Source organism: Salmo trutta, chromosome 12 (assembly GCF_901001165.1).
Source record: "Salmo trutta chromosome 12, fSalTru1.1, whole genome shotgun sequence".
In the NCBI taxonomy this organism is placed as follows: domain Eukaryota; kingdom Metazoa; phylum Chordata; class Actinopteri; order Salmoniformes; family Salmonidae; genus Salmo; species Salmo trutta.
The window spans coordinates 59099991-59121999 of record NC_042968.1 but is presented as its reverse complement, the minus strand read 5'-3'; the positions used below and the strand labels follow the sequence as shown (position 1 = coordinate 59121999).

At 45.4% G+C, this 22009-nt stretch overlaps 1 protein-coding gene across 4 annotated transcripts in view; it reads right to left on the bottom strand.

The window, feature by feature from the left end:
- Nucleotides 1-1363: 1363 nt before the first annotated feature.
- Nucleotides 1364-22009, bottom strand: part of LOC115203862 (disabled homolog 2-interacting protein) — a 197773-nt gene continuing 177127 nt past the window's right edge. For 3 of the 4 annotated variants that reach the window (XM_029768918.1, XM_029768916.1, XM_029768919.1), the window contains 10 exons: nucleotides 19590-19734; nucleotides 17295-17439; nucleotides 16939-17175; nucleotides 16564-16765; nucleotides 15214-15410; nucleotides 13343-14222; nucleotides 11354-11488; nucleotides 9069-9271; nucleotides 7803-7890; nucleotides 1364-2360 (listed from right to left, as the gene is read on the bottom strand). In XM_029768918.1, the coding sequence (XP_029624778.1) occupies nucleotides 2193-2360; nucleotides 7803-7890; nucleotides 9069-9271; nucleotides 11354-11488; nucleotides 13343-14222; nucleotides 15214-15410; nucleotides 16564-16765; nucleotides 16939-17175; nucleotides 17295-17439; nucleotides 19590-19734 (2400 nt within the window). In that variant the 3' untranslated portion in view covers nucleotides 1364-2192. The remainder of the gene's footprint in view (nucleotides 2361-7802; nucleotides 7891-9068; nucleotides 9272-11353; nucleotides 11489-13342; nucleotides 14223-15213; nucleotides 15411-16563; nucleotides 16766-16938; nucleotides 17176-17294; nucleotides 17440-19589; nucleotides 19735-22009) is intronic. The other variant, XM_029768917.1, reaches the window with a different exon arrangement.

Here is a 22009-nt window from a genome sequence, read left to right as displayed (position 1 = left end):
GCAGCAATTACAGCATAGAGTGTTCTTGGGTATGACGCTACAAGCTTGGCGCACGTGTATTTGGGGAATTTCTCCCATTCTTCTCTGCAGATCCTCTCAAGCTTTGTCAGGTTGGATGGGGAGCGTCGTTGCACAGCTATTTTCAGGCCTCTCCAGAGATGTTCAATTGGGTTCAAGTCCGGACTTTGGCTGGGCCACTCAAGGACATTCAGAGACTTGTCCCGAAGTCACTCCTGCGTTGTCTTGGCTGTGTGCTTAGGGTTATTGTCCTGTTGGAGGGTGAACCTTCGCCCCAGTCTGAGGTCCTGAGCGCTCTGGAGCAGGATTTCATCAAGGGTCTCTCTGTACTTTGCTCCATTCATCTTTGATCCTGACTATTCTTCCAGTTCCTGCTGCTGAAAAATATCCCCACCAACATGCTTATCCGCCCGGATGGTGCCAGGTTTCCTCCAGACGTGGCGCTTGGCATTCAGGCTAAAGAGTTCAATCTTGGTTTCATCAGACCAGAGAATCTTGTTTCTCATGGTCGGAGAGTCTTTAGGTGCCTTTTGGCAAACTATAAGCAGGCTGTCATGTGCCTTTTAATGAGGAATGGCTTCCATCTGGCCACTCTACCATAAAGGCCTGATTGGTGGAGTTCTGCAGAGATGGTTGTCCTTCTGGTAGGTTAACCCATCTCCACAGAGGAACTCTAGAGCTCTGTCAGAGTGACCATTGGGTTCTTGGTCACCTCTCTGACCAAGGTCCTTCTCCCCCGATTGCTCAGTTTGGCTGGGTGGCCCACTCTAGGAAGAGTCTTGGTGGTTCCACATTTCTTCCATTTAAGAATGGTGGAGGCCACTGTGTTCTTGGGAATCTTCAATGCTGCAGAATGTTTTTGTTACCCTTCCCAGATCTGTGCCAGGACACAATCCTGTGTCGGGAGGGGGGGGTCTACGGACAATTCCTTCGACATCATTGCTTGGTTTTTGTTCTGACATGCACTGTCAACTGTGGGACCTGATATAGTTAGGTGTGTGCCTTTCCAAATCATGTCCAATCAATTGAATTTACCACAGGTGGACTCCAATCAAGTTGTAGAAACATCTCAAGGATAATCACTGGAAACCGGATGCACCTGAGATCAATTTCGAGACTCATAGCAAAGGGTCTGAATACTTATGTAAAGAAGGTATTTCTGTTTTTTATTTTTAATACATTTGCAAACATTTCTAAAAACCTGTTTTCGCTTTCTCATTATGGGATATTGTGTGTAGATTGCTCAAGATTTAATTTTTTTTTAAATCTATTTTAGAATAAGGCTTTAACGTAACATGTGGAAAAAGTCAAGGGGTCTGAATACCTTCCGAAGGCACTGTATGTCTCTTTTTTTATTCTTGGGAATACTTAGGAACAGATTTCCTAAATTAAACACATTAAACACATTAACACACATTTTTTTTGCTGAATTCATAGTGATTTTACAGTCTTTTTAACCACAAACTAAAATTCCCCCCCAAAAGTATTATTATTGTACGGGATTGCGGGGCACTTTGGAACACACCCAAGGACTTAAAAATAAATATCAGTCTGGACAAAAAATATTTCAAAGCTCCTATTTGGTTTTAAAAAAAAGTGAGATAAGATCTAAATAAACCATTGGGAAGAAAAATACTTTTCTTTGAGATTTAACACCACTATAAATTATTTTTCTGTTATTATTGTTTTGTACACGGTCCACATGACCTGGTCGTAACAGAGAAGAGAGGAGAAGGGAGGAGAGGAGGTTAGGAAAGGAGAGGAAAACAGAGGAGAGGGGAAGAGAGGGGATTGGGTGACTATCTGACAGACAGACATTGTGTTGATTATATAGTGGTTTGTCCAAAGCTTTAGGGAAGAGAGTCTGAAATTGTCCCAGCAACTGCATACATCCAATGGAAACATCCAAATCGGTTGATTAATGGAGAGTTCAGTTCATATCTACAGCTTGTCCCGCCTCCTCCTCTGCAGGGCCCACTGCTGTTCAGCTTTGTCCATTGATTCGCTGTCACTGACTTGGTCAGCTGTCTGTCAAACTGAAGTCCCGCCTCCTCGCTGCTTGGCCCCTCACAGTGTTCTCCTCACTCAGACTAACCCCCGTTTAGTGTCCATATAAGGAAGTGTCCTCTACAAGCACCAGGCAACACACACACACACCCTCTATCAGTCTCTCTCTAGCAGTTGCTGCTGTTCCTGAACTCTCCGTTTTCAGTGATCTGGAGCTTGGTGGGATTGGTAGGGGATATGCCATTACGGGTCTGCATGCTGTAACGCTCCTTCAGCTGGGTCAGGGCACTCATCAGACGGGCGTTGGCTGCGTCAAGAGACGCTATACGCTTCTCCTGGAGAGAGAGAGAGAGAGAGAGAGAGAGAGAGAGAGAGAGCGAGAGCGAGAGAGAGAGAGAGAAACACTGGGTTAGAGAGCGGGAGAGACGGTGGGAGGGGGGTGAGACAGAGCAGCAAACAGCAAGAGAGAGATACCAAATATAGGCCTGTGCAAAGATAGGCGGTGAAGTAGACAGACACAGATAGCCAGGGAGGCAGCCAGCCAGACAACCAGACGCATTCATGGCAAAATGGAGATGTAGGCTCCTGCTCCTGTTAATGTTGTTTACGGTACCATCTGAAGTCCCATCGCGTTCATGTTCATCCACCCGAGGTGCTCTCTAATTCACTATTCACTTCTCTCCCTTTCTCTCCCTCTCTTCTTAATGAGCTTTCCATATTCATTCTCTCTGTCTGTTGACTCAGGGAGCGGCTCATTGCCTTACCACCGCCTCTTTGTTTGCATACTCAACTCCCATTACTTTACTGTGCGGATGAGCTTCTGTTTGTACGTGTGTGTGTCTGTGCACCGCTGTCTGTGAGTTGACATTGAGCCGTCTTCCAACTACGTTTCTACAACTTTGTTTAACTCACGTTGAAGCTTGCGTCAGTGTCTATGTTTGCATCGGAAAATGCTATGCCACAACACAGAGCTGCCACTCTGCTGTCAGAAGTAGACAGTTTACAATGTAAAATGAGTCACGGCCATTGACAGACAGGCAGGGGCAGGAATGAGTCAAGCTTGTTGGCAGACAAGTAAGGATGAATAGTGTTAATGTAAATATTAGTTAGTCTGTAACACTGAAGCGTAGAGTCGCGTTTCACGCTCAGCCATTCAAGCCTTGTCACCGCCACAGAGTTCTGACTGGTTGAATTAAACATCTCGATGTATTTCCATGTTCTGTCACCCTTCACGTCCTGTAGCAGATGTCACAAAACACACACACAATATATTGAGCAGAGTTGACTAGGCGCTGCATGGGCTTCTTTGCTTTCTCCATGCATCTCTCTCTATGAGGTTCAAACATTGCAAACACAGGACGTGTGTGTGAGTGCTCAACTCTCATTCCAAGATTATCATAATGACCTGCAGTACTGTTTTATGCCACCGCAGACTGCCAAGCCCTCTCTCATTGGGATTTTATATAGTCAACCAACTAACTATCCCTGAGAATGCTTTGGCTAAATCTGTCACAGGCTTCATTAGGAAATATGTTGATGATGTTGTACCCACAATAACAATCCGGACATACCCCAACCAAAAACCCTGGATGAACAGAGAAATCCATACCATGCTGAGAGCCCGTACTGCATCATTCAATGTCCGCAGAACGAACCCCGATGACGCGCGACACGTACAAAGCAAGCCAGGTACAAGCTCCGCAAATCCATTAGGAACGCAGAAAGACAGACTCAAACTTGAATAGATGTTCGACAACTCAGACTCACAACACATGTGGCAAGGTGGCAGGTAGCCTAGTGGTTAGAGCGTTGGGACAAGAAACCAAAAGGTTGCTAGATCGAATCCCCGAGCTGACAAGGTAAAAATCTGTCGTTCTGCACCTGAACAAGGCAGTTAACCCACTGTTCCTAGGCCGCCATTGAAAATAAGAATTTGTTCTTAACTGACTTGCCTAGTTAAATAAAGGTAAAATAAAAAAAGGACTACAGACTACAAAGGCAAATCCAGCTGTGTGCTGCCCACCGAAGCCTCCCTCCCAGATGAGTGTTGTAACAAGCTATCACAAGACAAATAAACTCTCCCTTTCCCCATTTACGACTTTGAATGGCCCTGAGGGGGGCCAGAAAACAGAACGTCTTGTGATCTACTTTTGTTACTGGCTAAATGGCTAGCCAGTTTTTTGAGTCTGAAGGACATTTAAACATGTTTTCTTATCAATGTACTCTGGAAGCATAATGTGCTATTTTTCTCCTGATTGTCTTATGTCATTAAAGGGGGTATAACAGGTATTTTGCTATAACATAGAACGGATACATTTGACCAAAATCATGTTTGGTGCCTACAGGCTTATGTACTTCATCCTAGAGATTGTTAAACTGTGCAGTAGAAACATGCTGTGGACACTTATGAGGAAGTCTCAGGTTTGTCTCAAAGAACATAAAATGTGTTGAATTCTTAGAACCACCCTGTCCGGACCATCATATGCCTGCCCCCTGTGAGTATCCCTATAAATTACAGAACTTGCTAACAGATGTGAGATCAAGTTTCTGCGAGGTGCGGCCACGCCCATGGGATCTCTTTGGAAAGCAAACACCGACTGAAGAGAACCTATCCTCAGCTCTACTGTCGCAAGAGACTTGGCTTCATCCCATCCTAGCAGAATCCCACTGAGGCAACCTCGACCTACAAGTAAATGATCCTGTTACATTCTTCCTTACTTAAAAGTGGTGTAGCGTGTGTGTAAAAGTGGTGGAAGTTATTAAGAATTGTAAGGCCCACACCAGATGCTGACATCCTAGCCCATTGGTTGGTGAAACGCTCTACACCCGCTGCTGTGCTCCCTGCTCACCCACAACTGTGTGGCTTTGCACGACACCAACTACATCAAGTTTGATGACGACACCGTTCGGTTGTAGGCCTGATAACCCACAACGATGAGTCCGCCTATAGGGAGGAGGTACGTGAACTGGCATTGTAGTGCCAGGACAACAACCTCTCTCTCAGCATCAGCAAAACAAATTAATTGTTGACTTCAGGAAGCAGAGGGAACACGCCCCGATCCACACCACAGTTTTACAGTGCCTTCAGAAAGTATTCATACCCCTTGACTTATTCCACATTTTGTTGTGTTACAGCCTGAATAATTTTTTTATATTTATTGAACTAGGCAAGCCAGTTAAGAACAAATTGTTATTTTCAATGACGGCCTAGGAACAGTGGGTTAACTGCCTTGTTCAGGAGCAGAACAACAGATTTTTACTTTGTCAGCTCGGGGATTCAATCTTGCAACCTTTCGGTTACTAGTCCAACGCACTAACCATTAGGCTACCTGCCGCCCCCATTGATTAAATTGATTAAATATATATTTTTGGGCCATCTACACACAATACCCCATAATGGCATAGTGTAAACATGTTTTTAGACATTTTAGTAAATTTATTGAAAAAGAAATACAGAAAAATCTTATTTACATAAGTATTTACACCCATGAGTCAATACTTTGTAAAATCACCTTTGGCACCGATTACAGCTGTGAGTCTTTCTGGGTAAGTCACTAAGAGCTTTCCACACCTGGATTGTGCAACATTTGCTATAATTATTTTCAAAATTCTTCAAACTCTGTCAAATTGATTGTTGATCATTGCTACACAACCATTTTCAGGTGTTGCCTTAGATTTAGAGCTGTAACTCGGCCACTCCGGAACATTCACTGTCTTCTTGGTATTGTCCTGCTGAAAGGTGAATCCATCTCCCAGTGTCTGGTGGAAAGCAGACTGAACCAGGTTTTCCTCTAGAATTTTGCCGGTGCTTAGCTCCATAACATTAACTTTTTTTTATCCTGAAAAACTCCACAGTCCTTAACGATTGCAAGCATACCCATAACATGATGTAGCCACCACTATGCTTGAAAATATGGAGAGTGGTATTCAGTAATGTGTTGTATTGGATTTGCCCCAAACATAACACTTTGTATTCAGGACAAAAAGTTAATTGCTTTGCCACATTTTTTGCAGTATTACTTTTAGTGCCTTGTTGCAAACAGGATGCATGTTTTGGAAAAATGTTATTCTGTGCAGGCTTTCTTCTTTTCTCTCTGTCAATTATAGGTTAGCATTGTGAAGTAACTACAATGTTGTTGATCCATCCTCCGTTTTCTCCTATGACCATTAATGACCATTAAACTGTGTAACTGTTTTAATGTCACCATTGCATTGACCTTATGGTGAAGGCCCTGAGTGGTTTCCTTCCTATCTGGCAACTGAGTGAGTATCTTTGTAGTGACTGTGTGTACTTATACACCTTTCAAAGTGTAATTAATAACTTCAACATGCTCAAAGGGATATTCAATGTCTTTTTTTTAAAACTTTGTACCCATCTACCAATAGGTGCTCTTCTTTGCGAGGCTTTAGAAAACCTCCCTGGTATTCGTGGTTGAAAATGTGTTTGAAATTCACTGCTCGACTGAGGAACTGTAAAGATAATTGTATATGTGGGGTACAGAGATTACGTATTCATTCAAAAATAATGTTAATCACTATTATTGCACACAGAGTGAGTCCATGCAATTTATTATGTGACTTGTTAAGAAAGTATTCACAGTGGGACCAACACAACACAACACAACACAACACAACAACACAACACACGAGCTGAGCAGAGTGGGAAGCCCACACACACGTCACACGGTACATTTTTACTCCTGAACTAATTTATGCTTACCATAACAAATGGGTTGAATACTTACTGGCTCAAGACATTTTTGAAAAAATAATTACACTTTGACATTTTGGGGTATTGTGTGTAGGCCAGTGACAAGAAAAAGTATCAACATTTAATAGATTTTAAATTCAGGCTGTAGCACGACAAAATGTGGAAAAAGCCAAGGGGTGTGAATACTTTCTGAAGGCACTGTAAGTTCCTCGGTGCCCACATCAAAGAGGACTTGACATGGACCAACAACACTCCCACTCTTGTCAAGAGGGAGCAACAGCGTCTCTAGACGCAGCTGAAGAAATTTGCCATGCCACCCCGGGTCCTCTCCAAATACTACCGCTGCACCATCGAGAGCGTCCTGACCGGTTGCATCCCGGCCTGCTACGGGATTTGCTCCGTCCACAACCGCAAGGCCCTCCAGCGGGTGGTGAAGACGGCCCAGTACATCACTGGGTCCGTGTTCCCACCTATCCAGGACGGTGCCTGAGGGAGTCCTGCAGCGTCATCATGGACCCCACACACCCTAACCTCAAGATGTTCACCGTTTCTATCTACAAGCCATCAAACTCCTGAACTGAACTGACTACCTGCACTGCATCTCCGCACCTACGTACACACCCACACCCACATACACACATCCACATATACCTTCATGCTACACACCCATCACAATGGCTGCTAGCACACTCTTATTTACTATTGCTAATACTGCACAACTGAAACGCTTACTCTGTGTAAATATTGAACTATAAATTGTGCTTTCCTGCATTATACTAATGCTAAAATCTTTACTCTATTCTATTGATCCATTTACTTTATGTTTGTAATTTTTTATTGTTTCTTACTGTTGTTGCGCTGTCAAGAAGGAACCTGCAAGTAAGCATTCCGTGTGTATATTGTACATTCGACTAATACAACTTGAAAATCTGTCATGCAGTGGAGATGGATTAGGGGATAATACACCCGCGTATTAATGAGAGTCGTAGTATACTAAGGGTTAGGGTAAGTGTGTGTGTGTGTGTGTGTGTGTGTGTGTGTGTGTGTGTGCGTGCCTGACTCTCACCTGTGCATCAATGACCTTCTGTTTGGAGTCGACCACATCCTGCATATCATTATGGTCTTTCTTCAGCTCCTCTTCCACAGACATTAGCCTGGACACACACACGTACACAGCAAGACATGACGCACACACACTGTGTTAGAGGGACAGTAGCAACACAAACAGAAGGACGCACACAGCGTAAGAACCAAGGTGTGTGGATACAGTGCAGGAACGTGTGTAAGGAGCATGTTACTCTTGACACGCGGGGGTCTGCTAGTGCTTTAAAGATGTATGCCGGAGTGCACGCCGCACAGCCTGGAATAGAGTTATAGGAAGGAGGGTATCTTGGGCCCGCTCGTCTGCTATGTATTTAGGAGGTGTGTGTAGGAGTGTAGAGCTTCTAATTGAGTTTGTGAGGTATGTGTGTCTCGGGCACTGGTCTGCTAGGCGTTTAGACATCAGGATAACACTTTTCACTTTAATTGAGTTTGTGAAATGTCAGTATATTGAGTTTTGTGAGATGTGTGTGTGTATTGAGTAATGTGAGGTGTGTGTGAGTTGTGTGCTTGTGTGTGTGTGTGTGTGTGTGTGTGTGTGTGTGTGTGTGTGTGTGTGTGTGTGTGTGTGTGTGTGTGTGTGTGTGTGTGTGTAGGCTCTAACAGCAGAGTGCAGTGTGATAAGGATCTGACGGGAACAGGGAAGCGTTGTGTCTCCTGACATCACAGACCAGCAGATAACATCAGGAACACACAGAAGATAACATCCCCCATCTCTCTCTCTCTCTCTCTCTCTCTCTCTCCTTCCCTTTTATTCCGCGCTACCACAGCCCGCTTCACTTTGTCACAGGTGACCGGTTTAATACTCATCACCGCGTCCTTTATCAGAAGGTCGGCTGGACCTCTCGAAATTCCCGTAGATCACTTCATTTCTCCCTTTTTTGTTTCCAGATCTCTGCTGCACAAATCTTCTAACATATCTCACTTCTCTGTTAAAGCAGAGAAATACGAGGCATGAAACCCACTCACAGGGTTGGTTAACTCTTGAGGTCCCTTGTGTCTCTACAAACCTAGGTAAAATCAGCCTTTAGTTTTAACGCGTCCCCATGTCTCGTACGACACACACCCTCCCCCCCTCTCTCTCTCGGCGTGTCCTCGCTCTCTCTTACCACACGCTCACGCTCTCTTTCTTCACCTCCGACGTTATCTCCATCCCTCCACTCTACCTCTCCTTCTTTACATTCACCGGTCGGTCAGGAAAGGGTCTGGATCCCCCCCACGCCAGACATACCTGCTGATAATACCCTTCATCTGGAGGTCCTTGTCGTCCTGCTGTCGCCTCAGGCGTTCCTCAGACTCCTCCAGCCGTGCCTGGTACTCCATCAGAACCTTCGGACCTCCGTCATCCTGGCCCTTCAGACGAGCCTCGTACTCCTCCAGCTTCTGGACCGACACACGCAGCTTCTCCTGGAGGACCACGATCTCCTGCTGGTACTGGAGAGAAAGAGAGAGAGAGGAGAGAGAGAGACAGGGTTAGAGGAAGAGTCAGAGTCACCGGCAATACAGCCACCTGTTACTACAGACAGGAGAGAGAGAGAGAGAGAGAGAGAGAGTCAGAATTTGTATTATTATCATCATCATCATCATCATCATCATCAACAGTACCAACCCGATAATTGTTTCAAATGGTGCCGACCCATACTAGCTCTTTCAATTGTCCTGTTATTTCTAGGTTAAAGAGGGCATTAACCGTCAACATTATCACCGCTGTCAATGTCCTCCTCATCAAAGTGGTCTTCCGGTAGACCTTGACAGGCGTATCACCTCATTGTCACACAATTTCTGCATCTGATCTGATTCGTTATTTTTTGTCAACCTGGTTTCAAGTTTGAAATGGTCAAATATTGAAGGGAAACTGAAACTCGCACTAGGCAGGATTATAAAAAGTGTTGGAAGTGTGGAAGACTATAAGTACCCATTAGCCAACACTCACAGTAAAACTTCAAACTTTTCTAAGCCACCAGTATTCCTGGGAGGGATAAGTTTCCATTCCTTCCATGTCCCAAATCCCACCAGCACTTGCCTTTGATCCCTAACCTCTAAACCTGGGCCTGTGAGGACTTAAGCTGAGCACTGTTCCAGGAGAATAGAGGGAATAGGGAATAGATGGAGGGATGAGAGGGAGAAGACGGACCTGTGAACGGTACTGGAGAGGAGAGAGTTTGTGCTGGCTGGGAGAAATGAGGAGCAGAAGCAAATCCCTTTAATAAAACACATCCTGGATCCTGCAGCTGCATTTAAGGGTACGCACTAAACAATAATGGTTCTAAATAGTACCAGATAGAGGTTCTAAACGGAGCCTATATGGTGGTATAAAGACCCCTTTCCTAAGGATCTATAAAGCACCCAAAAAGGGTTCCGCTATGGTTCCAACCCTTTTTTAAATGGTTCTTTATAGATCCTTTTGAAGAACCACAGGGTTTTCTATCAGCCATATTATATTTTTAAATTCCATAGGTGTTATTATTGTGTTAATTGACAAGTTGAATCAAGTGTGCTACCTTTGAAACAGCTGGGTGTTAATAACACCTGAGAGAATTAATAACACCTGACTGATTTAGGCAACCAGTCTCAATTGACACAAGGCCATCCTGGAGTGTTTCACAAGACATCATCACTGATCATAGTCTTATATAATGGCATAAAAACACATTACATAAACTTGAATGACACTCTCACTCACGGTTGCACAAAAAGAGCGATACGCAAACCACACCCCAAAATATTCTAATGAGTCGCCTCCCCTACATTTTAATTATCACTAAAAGAGCAAAGAACCCTTTTGTGAACTGTAAATAACCATTGGAGAACTCAAAGGGTTATTTGAGTCATTATGGTTCCACATAGAACCATCCCCTTGAGGAACCCTGATTTCTTTGTGTGTAGTTTTAAAACGTCCTCTGAAGGATCCCATCAAAGCTGGAGTTAATTATTGATTGTGTATTGGTTATGCATGCTCCATCTTCCTCAACGTTTGATAGAGCTGTAATGATCATGTATGAATCATGTGCAGCCGAGGTGTGAGTGTGACAGCCAGTCAAAGCATGAGGAGCTGAGAGCCAATGAGATGTGCTGGTGGGATGAGAAGCAAGTGAATAAGCAGCAGGAAGCATACACACACACACACACACACACACACACACACACACACACACACACACACACACACACACACACACACACACACACACACACACACACACACACAAAAGAGAATACCTTAAAGTTGAAATCCTTTGACCATTCAGAGTATTGTTATTAGAGATGCTGGGTTACTGTGAGTGATTGTAAGTTGCAAGGGGGAAAAGTTAAGGGTAGGAAGGAGGTCTTGGCATTGGGAGTTGAGGGGAGTAGAGAGAGTACTGGTTACAGGGAGCGAGGTAGTGCTTACAGTTGAGGGTTAGGCGGAGAGGTAGAGGATGGGTGCTGAGGAACGGGGGGGGGGGGGGGGGTTGTTAGGGAGGTAAATGGGAGGTTGAGAGGGGGTTAAAGGTTGGTTTGGGAGTTGGACGTTACCTTCTCGGCCTGAGTGAGATCCTCTCTGTTTCTGAACTCGGGGTCCATCCCCTCATGGTCTACATAGTGCACATTCATATTCAACAGCCAGGCAGCCGTACGGTCCAGCGCATTGGGCTTCACTGGGGAGGGGGCCTAGTGGAACCAACACAACACACACACACACTAGCTGAGTCGAGTGGGACGCCCACACACGTCATACGGTACACACACACCGGCATACGGTGCACACACACCGGCATACAGATTACATACACACCGGAATAAGCATGAAATGCACATGGAACGTGAAGAACACATAATGTGATCACTAGAGCAGAGTGTCGTGTTTGTGTTTGTGTGTGTGTGTGTGTGTGTGTGTGTGTGTGTGTGTGTGTGTGTGTGTGTGTGTGTCATTAAATGTGTCAGTTATGGTGACTGACAGTTGGTCAGAGGGAGATGGAGCTTTTGGACTGTGAAGGGAGTGTAAGAAGAGTGGGATCATTTCACAGACAAAGTCCAAAATACTCTTTGGAACTGAAACATTGAATATATTTATTTGAATCTCAGATATGGTGAACTGAATGAATTAAAATATATTAGCTCAAACCTCACACTGTCATTTCATTGTCATTGGACACTTCTCAGAAAAATACCAAGGTCAAGACAGACAAGAGATTTCTACTGAATATATAATGTTAGTTAGTCTGTTAGTTAGTTAGCGACATATTCATGTGATGTTCGGCGACATGCACAATAGCTTATCATCATTTCTGGAACAGCATTCTAAATTGGACTGAGACAGGATCGTTTTGTAAACTCAGAACTTAGCCAGGTTTGATTACAGCTGTGTGACACGGATCAGAACTATAGTTGCAATCTTGTCAGTATATAAGCACCGAGCTCTATTAAAAATACATGCATCTCCAGACAGAGCTGAAAACCAGTCAGTGCAGCCAGACAGCGACTCAATCAAGCAATTGATTTCCTTCTCAATGTCTCGCTCTAATCCTCCTACTATGTGTCTCTAATGGAATTCAGAGAGGAAGGAAGGAAGGAAGGAAGAAGACATTCAAAACAACATGCTTAACAAATCCCCGAGAGCGCGCATGGTGTCCGTCTGGTTTCCATTACGACCCCATTAACCCTCGACCCTCGGGTTACACCAATCAGTCAATCACTAAGCCGAGCCAATCAGTCCCTAGGGGGGAGCAGGGTATTGCGGGAAACTGGGAATGTAAATGTCCTTCCTGTCACCTTGAGGCCAGAGATCACCGGGGGGGAAACCATCAAACAGCCAGCCTGGTCGATGGTGACCTGCTGACTATGTGACCTGCTGACTATGAGGTCATTTTTAACAGCCCGAGGATGCCAGCAGATCAATTATACACACACTAGAACAACTCCCAGTCCCAACAGCGAGACACACACACACACACACACACACACACACACACACAAATAACCGAGTGCAAGATTTGAGTGAGTGTGCGTGTGACCTGCTACCAACCCCCCAACCCAAAAAACGCCTAACTAATAAACTAACTAGCCTGTCTATCTCGATGCGTCAGTACGAAAGCAGGAAACAATAGACCTACGCCTGCATCCATCACTCTACCTGTGATCCCGTGCTATTAGACTTCCACGTGAAAACGGTGCAGAGACGTTGAGCGTGGCGTTTACGGCCATTACACGCTGGCTGCTCCGACGACTAGAATAAACAGAGGCCTCAGACACCACCCACTGGACATACAGGCATTGTCAACATGCAACGCATAACGGGATGAAGTGGTATTAATGGAAGCGTTCCATGACACTGCGTCATTTGTTCATCTAAAGCCTTATTTAGCCTGAGAACTCATTGAGAGACAAATGATCATGTTTCAAAGCTGATACGGTACGAACCCTGAAAGCCAATTTTGAAGTTACCAACATCACTGCCAGCCAAGAACCACGCTGTAACAGCTATCCCATATACACAGTCATTTGAACAAGCGTACGTTGCCTGACCTGTTTGTGCTGGGCTCTCTGCTTGGTCTCGGGGCTGTCTCCTTTTGATGACGACGACTGTTGCCGTAGCCGCGCACCACTGCCAGGCCAGTCGGGCGATGATGACATCATGTTGCCGCTGGAGGGGCGTGGGTAGGGCCCACTGTTGAGCAGGTTGGGCGGCGTGCGGCCCCTGGTGACAGTGGTCTGCGGAGGGGGCTGGTCTATCCTGCGCTGGGGGCCGGCGTTGTTTTGTCTGGGCATGGTGGGCTGGGCCTCTGTGAGTGACAGCTGCCTCCGCGTGCCTACAAACTCCCCCGAACGACGTGCAAACTCCTCCCCGCTACTCCCCCCACCTCCTCCTCCTCCTCCGTGGTTCAGGAAGGTGTTGTGTTTCCCTCCTCCTCCCAGCCCGTCCTCATTGTTGCTATGGGAACTGTGGGAGCTGTGACACTCGGAGCCTGAGTCGGCCATGCCTCGCGGCGACACTGGCAGCCCTGCCGCCATCTGGTAGACAGGGTTCTGGAAGGACAGGGGGGCCAGAAGCTGAGCCGGCCTGCCTGGGGCACTCTCCGACCCAGGGGTGGTGGGGGTCTGGACCGGCCTCCTCAGTGTAGGACCTCCAATGATGTTACCCTGGGGGGTCCGCGCCGACCACACTCCCCCAGGAACGATGCCCTCTCCCAGTCCGTCTGAGGGGCCGCTCTCTAAGATGCGGGGGTCCTGGAGGTCCACCATGGACAGGCTTTTGCTGCCGTTGGCCATGCCCAGCTCGGGTTCATTGGACTCGGAGTAGCTAGAGCTGCGGGCCGGGGAGGGGTGGATCCCAGAATTCCTGGTGACGAAGAAAAGGTCCTTGTTCTCCGGGGTCGGGGAGGGTAACCTGGTGAAGTCCACCAACCTGAGAGAGGAGAGAGGGGGGGTTGAGGGGAGGAGGAGCAGGAGGTAAAAAGGAGGAATGACAAAGATAGAGAGAGAGGTTTTGACTATTCTGTAAAACAGTTGTACACTGCTGTATCTATTGACCCTTACAGACATGAAAAATGACCAGTCAAACCCTTCAGCCCACACATAAGAAACAGTTAAGTGTGAAATCCCAATGAACACTCACCCTACACAACAGGACACATGGTATAAAAACAGCAAACCAGCAGCAGGTGAGGATGTGAGTCATAGGGAGAAGTTAAGTGATCCACACTCATTCTCCCCCTTCCCCTCCCCTCCTCCTCCTCTCCTTTCCTCCACCACCCAGTCAGAAGCTTTATTGTCTGGAGACGATTACCTTGACAACCACGATTTATGTCCCCATAATCTCTCTCTCTCACTTTCTCTCTCTCTCTGCTGCTTCCTCTCTCTCCTCTCTCTATATCCATCTCCCTCCCTCCCTCCCTCCCTCCCTCCCTCCCTCCCTCCCTCCCTCCCTCCCTCCCTCCCTCCCTGAATGGGATGTAATTAAGAAAGACTGCTAGAATGCTAGGCTTGTTCACTCCAGCCTCCATAAATCTGACTGGGGTTACAGGTTCTCTGCCAGCCTGATAAGGAAGGAATGGAGGGGACAGGACGGGACAGGGACTGTGACTGGGTCGACACACCATAGCGTGGTCTGATAAGGGGGGCGTGACGACGACGACAGTGGCTAATTATACCGATTGATCCTGGACCACTGCTGAACACAATAGACAACAATGACCTTCATCTCATTCCCCTGACAAAGAAATGAACTTACAAGAGATCTTCATTATCATTCTTCATTGTTGATTTTCATTACCTTTTATCGCACATGCAATTTTGAAGAGCAAACCTTGACCACCTTAATCAGCCTTACCCATACCGTTTCATTTTTTTTTTTTTTGTTCTTCCTAACCTTTACCCCACCCTCACCCTGTCCTTACCCTGAGAGGTCATTGTCGATGACCATCTTCTGCAGGCCGGTGGAGATGCTGCAGCCCGCCCCGGCGTTGGGCGGAGACCCCGTACGGTCAGAGGGGGACGGAGCGGTCATGGTCATGGTCATACTGGACGGGTTGGTCAGCGCTGTGTTCACCTCCCGGAGGATCCTGGGTAGAGGCCCCAGTTTGGAGGCGGAGGTCTGAGGGGGCAAAAGGTTAAAAGTCAGAGATGGGGGTCAGGGGCGATGGTAGCGCAGTATAAAAGTTGAGGCCTTTAAGCACAGATCTAAGATCCACTTTCACCTCCCGCAATCCTAATAACTAATTAGGGCGGTGGGGTACGGAAGACATTAGACTGACACGACTGACATTAGATCAGTGTCTAGGCTTGGGGGCAAACGTCATCCTACTTAGGCTCACTCTGTATTAATGGCATTCTTCACCGTCTTCTACTCCACTATACGAAGCCATTTTAAGCATTCATGTGGTGCTGTTGCAACTTTTATAGGCACTAGCTGAAACCTTGGATCGCAGATGAGACGCCAACTATTTTCCTCCAAAATGTCCGTCCCCGTGTCTGTATCAGTCAGTCAGCTGCTAGATGGCGTATTATTTTTCCAATTACAGAGTGCTAATCTTTCTCTAATTATGCCCGTCAGTTTGAATAATGAATCAGAGCCTGGGAAGACTTGATGTCGAACGGAGACAGACAGGAGTTTTTTCTTTAATAAAAAGGGAAGTGTGTTGTTCTCTGTGATGATCGGATGGAGCACACACATACGAATGGAGTCCATGGGTTTTACCCCCAATGTACCTAGTAATTACCACGCTGGGATGGCTCTCCATACGGAACAATGGCTTATGCACTAGGTGTCCCAGCAAATCCATTTGCAAGTCAGAGCATACCAATTGTGCACTTTCATTGACAGAGAGGGATAGCAGTGGTTGTATTATATAAGCAATAGTGTGCTACACACATTGTTGAATGTTGTTAGGTAAACATGCTAATGCACCCTGTACATCATTAAATACTGCAGGGTAGTGATAATGCACTACAACATTTTTAAGCATGTACTTTCAGAGTACGTATTTAATTAGGGCCAGAAGTTTTTCCTGACTACATGACCTGACCAGAGAAAAGGTCTGGGGCCTAGTTATACAGGCTTTCACCAGGGCTCAGAGTTGTTCTTCATCAATTCTGATCATGAAAATCCACTTATAGCTGGGGCCTTGAGTGGTCAGGACAAACTCCTGTCTCCTTTCAATTCTTGAAAAACGATATAAGTGTATATGAACGAATGTCAAAATGTCTCGTGTTCATTGTTGACCTCCCCCCATGGTTGTCAGCCCTACCTGGTCCATGGTAGAGACGACCTCTGACAGCAGGTTGTGCAGGGTGGACAGCTCACGTCCCAGGTCGATGTAACCTTCGAACCCTGCTGTGTTAGAGATGGTCTCCGGGTTAGAGATCTCCAGCAGGAAGCGCTGCATGTTGGTCCACTCATGCTCCAGGAACTGGTTCATAAAGGACATGTACTCCTCCTTACTGCCAAACCTGGGATGGAGGGAGAAAAAAAAGAAAGAGAGAGAGCGAGAGAGAGGAGGGGGGAGAGTGAGTGCCTGCGTATAGAAAACAAGCTCTCTCTCTCTCTTGCACGCACGCATGCACACACACAAACACAGCAAAAACAGACAACGTCAACACACACACCATCAACACACACTCACTTGGTGAAGTTGGCCAGGTTCTGAGTAACCTTGGCGATGAGCGTGAGTGTGCGTGCGGTGCGGTCGTCAGGGTACTCCTGCATCAGGTTGAAGAGCGACGGTGACATAACGGCCGGACACAGGAAGCGCAGGAACAGAGACGCGCTGATCAGCCGCTCGCTGATGTCCGGTCGCCCCCGGCTACTGCACTCCTGTCGCCACGACGCAAACACCTCCTTCAGTTCCCGTGGAAACACACTGCCAGGGAGGGGGAAGTATCAACAACGTTAGGGAGGAGATAAGACTGTTACCTGTGGTTCCTAAAATGTCATGAGAGATAAATGGTAGTGTATTGTGGCTGGTGTCCCAGTAGTTACCAGTAGGAGTTGATGATCTTGCAGAAGGCCAGCTCGCAGCACATCTTCAGGTTGCTCTGGTGCTCCTGCAGGTCATTGGACGAACACTTGGACGGGTCCACCTCACAGTTCTCATCTGACTCATACAGCGCTTTGATAAACTCACCTATAACACAGGGAGAGAGAGAGAGACAGTCAGACACTGACATTCAGTCAGTATGGAGAGTCAACAGGGTTGGAGAGGGAGACAGGTGAGTAATGAGACACAAACATTCATCCATTCAGACAAACATTAAATCAGACACAAACGTTCATTAATTCAGACACAAACCTTCATTAATTCAGACACAAACATTCATTCATTCAGTAAACAGTTTGTTGCTGGCGATAGTTAGAATGATTGACCACCAGGAGGCTGTTTTTGCTATTGACCGCTGGTATTTTTTTTATTAGAGTGACACTGAATTGCTGAAAGAATTACCGTGTCTCAATTCAAAACATCACATCATAACAGCACACCATAAGCAAGACATCACTTCAGACCGTCCCCAACTATCCAATGGCAACAATATGTCAACCAACAATAAGAACCCTGAGTGAACCTGAGTGGAGACCCAGGTCATCCCAGGTAACACGACTGATGTTCATGCGCTCAATCTCAGTCAATGCACCAGACGACATAACGACAACACAGACGACATTAGGACAAGGCTCCATCAACGTTCCACAAACCCCCCCCCCCTCTCCCCCTTCCTGTCAACCTTGTCCTTCCCATGTGAAGGAGAACAAGAGTTAAAGAGAGGAAGAGAGAGAGAGTGAGGGAGGAGAGAAAGCGAGAGAGCGAGAGAGAGTGGATGTGGTAAGACTATAAAAAGAAGATCTCATCCGTAGTTTGACAGTGATAAGGTGTAATCATTTTCCCTGTACAGTTTGTCTGTCTCTCTCCCTCCCCCTCTCCCTACTCCTGGTCATCCTTATGTCACCCCTGCATGGCAGACCAGAACCAGTCAATCTTTGGCAGCGATGAGATGTTCCATTATTCACCTACTGTAGGCTTCAAAGCACATTGGCTCCAAGGAATACACACATGGATGATTCACTGAGGCGCCAATATATGCTTAACACAACCCCAGAAATAAAGAGACAGACAGACAGACAGACAGACAGACAGACAGACAGACAGACAGACAGACAGGGCATTTGCAGGGAGAACGTGTGCTTTTCTGCAGCTAAAACTGCTGCTGTGTACATTTCTAAATAGGCTGGGTGAGGTAAATACAGCAACATGCACCAGGCTTATCGCCGGGACCTCAGCCAAACAATAACACAACACTGGACTAACCTTATGGTAGAGAAAGGGAGAGTGAGATAGGGAAGGGGGAAACAAGAGAAAGTCCTGTGTACAGGAGGGTTGGGCCTTCTCTGCCCTAAAACCTCCACTAGAGCTCAATGATCTTTGACCTCTACTACAGCTCAGTAAGCTCTTTACTATGAACTAACAAAAAATGTGGTACTTCATTGCTTTAACAGAACATTTCCTAAAACTTAAAAGATGGTTATATTTAATTTCAATTTTGGTAATGTTATAGGAACCTTCTCCAACTAATTTGACATTGAGAATGTTGTCAAATATTTCGGAGAATGTTCTTCTATGGGAATTTCAGTACTTCAGCATAACGTTTCCTACAGGTTTCCTCATGGTTCCATTTAAAGTCATGTTCTCAAATTGTTCTGGAACGTTACGAAAACTTTCCACAAAAACAACAAGAAAACTTTAGTAACGTTCAGGGAACGTTCTAATAATGTTATTTAAAAACATACATTTTGTTCTCAGAACATTAAGAAAACATTCCATAAAAACCACAAGAAAACTTTAATGTTCAGAGAATGTTCTATTTTTTTATTTATTTTAAAACATATACATTCCATTCTTCTCAGCATCAACAAAACTCTACCCCCTATCGTGTTAAGTGTGTTGACCGCGCCTACTAATTTTCCACATCTGAACTTAAAGTGGAACTGGCAGCGTTTGAACTACTTTGCAGATATGAAACAAACAGACCATCATAATATCAGACATAATGATCAATATAAAATATTACTATCAGGTTGTAAATCACAGCTGGCCTGGTACATTGTTTGCTGCCTCCATTCAGGATGCACTGTCTCAGTTTCAATGACTCAATATGCTGGACAAAAACGGATTCATGTAACAAAGGCTGGGAATGTCAATACAATCAAACTACCAAGACATTCAGAAAAAGAGGCAGACAGACAGATATATATATATAGATACAGACAGACAGACAGACTTACCAAGTGCGTCCTGCAGGTACTTCTGCCCCACCAGCTTGAGGTACTCCTCTATAGCCTTGGTAGCCAGGGTGTTCTCTCTGAAGATCAGGTGCTCGTTCTCCCCACACCGGTCCACCTCTGACATCATCAGGTCTGTCAGGAAGTCCTACAGCAAAACAGGGAAGGGAGAACATGTTGAGATGAGACTACAACTCCCAGAAGACACTGCAACTCCTAACAGTCAAATCAATGCTGGGGATAAATGCATAATGATTTAAGCCAGTTGCTTAAAAAAAAAAAAAAAGCTAAGCAATGTCAATACTACAGTGCATTTGGAAAGTATTCAGAGCCCTTCACTTTTTCTATATTTTGTTATGTTACAGCCTTATTCTAAAATTGATGAAATCGTTTTTTTCCCCCTCATCAATCTATACACAGTACACCATAATGACAAAGCAAAATGTGTTATTTATACATTTTTGCAAATATATTAAAAATCAAAAACTGAAATATCACATTTACATAATTATTCAGACCCATTACTCAGTTTTTTGTTGAAGCACCTTTGGCCTCGACACAATCCTGTCTCGGAGCTCTACGGACAGTTCCTTCGACCCCATGGCTTGTTATTTGGTCTGGCATGCACTGTCAACTGTGGGACCTTATATGGACAGGTGTGTGCCTTTCCAAATCATGTTGTCACCTTCTCACCAAGCTGCTTGGCGATGGTCTTGTATCCCATTCCAGCCTTGTGTAGGTCTACAATCTTGTCCCTGACATCCTTGGAGAGCTCTTTGGTCTTGGCCATGGTGGAGAGTTTGGAATCTGATTGATTGATTGCTTCTGTGGACAGGTGTCTTTTTTACAGGTAACACGCTGCGGTTAGGAGCACTACCTTTAAGAGTGTGCTCCTAATCTCAGCTCGTTACCTGTATAAAAGACACCTGGGAGCCAGAAATCTTTCTGATTGAGAAGGGGTCAAATACTTATTTCCCTCATTAAAATGCAAATCAATTTATAACATTTTTGACATGTGTTTTTCTGGATTTTTTTGTTGTTATTCTGTCTCTCACTGTTCAAATAAACCTACCATTAAAATTATAGACTGATCCTTTCTTTATCAGTGGGCAAACATACAAAATCAGCAGGGGATCAAATACTTTTTTCCCCCACTGTAACTGTTTGTTACATTCAATATTTGCTTTGCGGACTTCACCGGACAGATGTTGCTTTCCAGTTTTGTGATGAAACAAACGTACGTGTAGTTGAATTTATTCCGCCACTGTGTGACTGTTGTCTTTTCGTTGTCATGGCCTTATTGTATATCACGGTGGAGTATGAACAAATGGGTTATAGAGCAAACAACGTTGTAATATAGTTTTTTTTAATTGGCTTGGCTTCCCCAGTGATTTTACCCACGCACTGCTTCTGATTAATTGTTCATTCTTTTGTAAACTTGACCAGACTCAAATCTATGCACATGGACTCCCTCTCAAGGTAAATGTGAAATGCTTTTCCCCTGTTTTACAGCGTTGAGTCCCTTACGGCCGCATCGGCAACTCCATCTGGAACTAACCCATCACTCAGGATACCACACGTTCTTAAAACAAATATATTGTAGGTCAAAAATGCCATAAAAAGGAATTCATCATACAAATATTGATATAATGTACAGGAGCTCTCTGCTAAGGCGCCATGGCCCTATGTTTAATTTCACATGTTGATAAATAAAAAAATGTAACTGACAAAGAAAAAGTGTAATTTTTCCGGTCCATTTCTATACCCATTAGAAGTCGAGTGAGAAAGTGAGACTGTGTGTGTGTGTGTATGTGTGTGTGTGTGTGTGTCACAGTGCCAAGCCCTGCCCATAGCAGTGTGATTACGGCTCACACTGTGATAATGGTTTGTCTCATTCTTCTGACGCAGTCATGGGGGAGTCTGTATTATCTAGAATACACACACGCGCACACACACGCACACGCACACGCACACGCACACACGCACGCACACACACACACACACACAGTAATGGCAATATGGAGATGTGTTATCAAAATCATCCACAAAAGCCATTCGTTATTAACTAACCTAGCTCAGAACCATACTACCGGACAAGCGGAGAGCTAGTAGCACATGACGGTGATGGCTAAATGGCCTGTGGCAGCAGGGCTGTTCGTTAAGGGAATTTGCGTGTGTGTGTGAGATGAGCCCAGTTTAGTGTGAGGAGCGTGCGTGTCGATCTGTGAAATGTGCAGGGATCTGCATGGCTAGGGATAATTGGAAAACTGGGAAGAGGAAAAGGTATCATGGACCATCCCGGTCCCTGCCATCTGGCCCTGGCAAATACCTCCTAAACACTTCCAGAACTTCACTCAAACCAGACACTATCAGAGCAGGAAGCAGGGTAGAGCTGCCTCTGAAATTGAACCCTCCTCCCTATA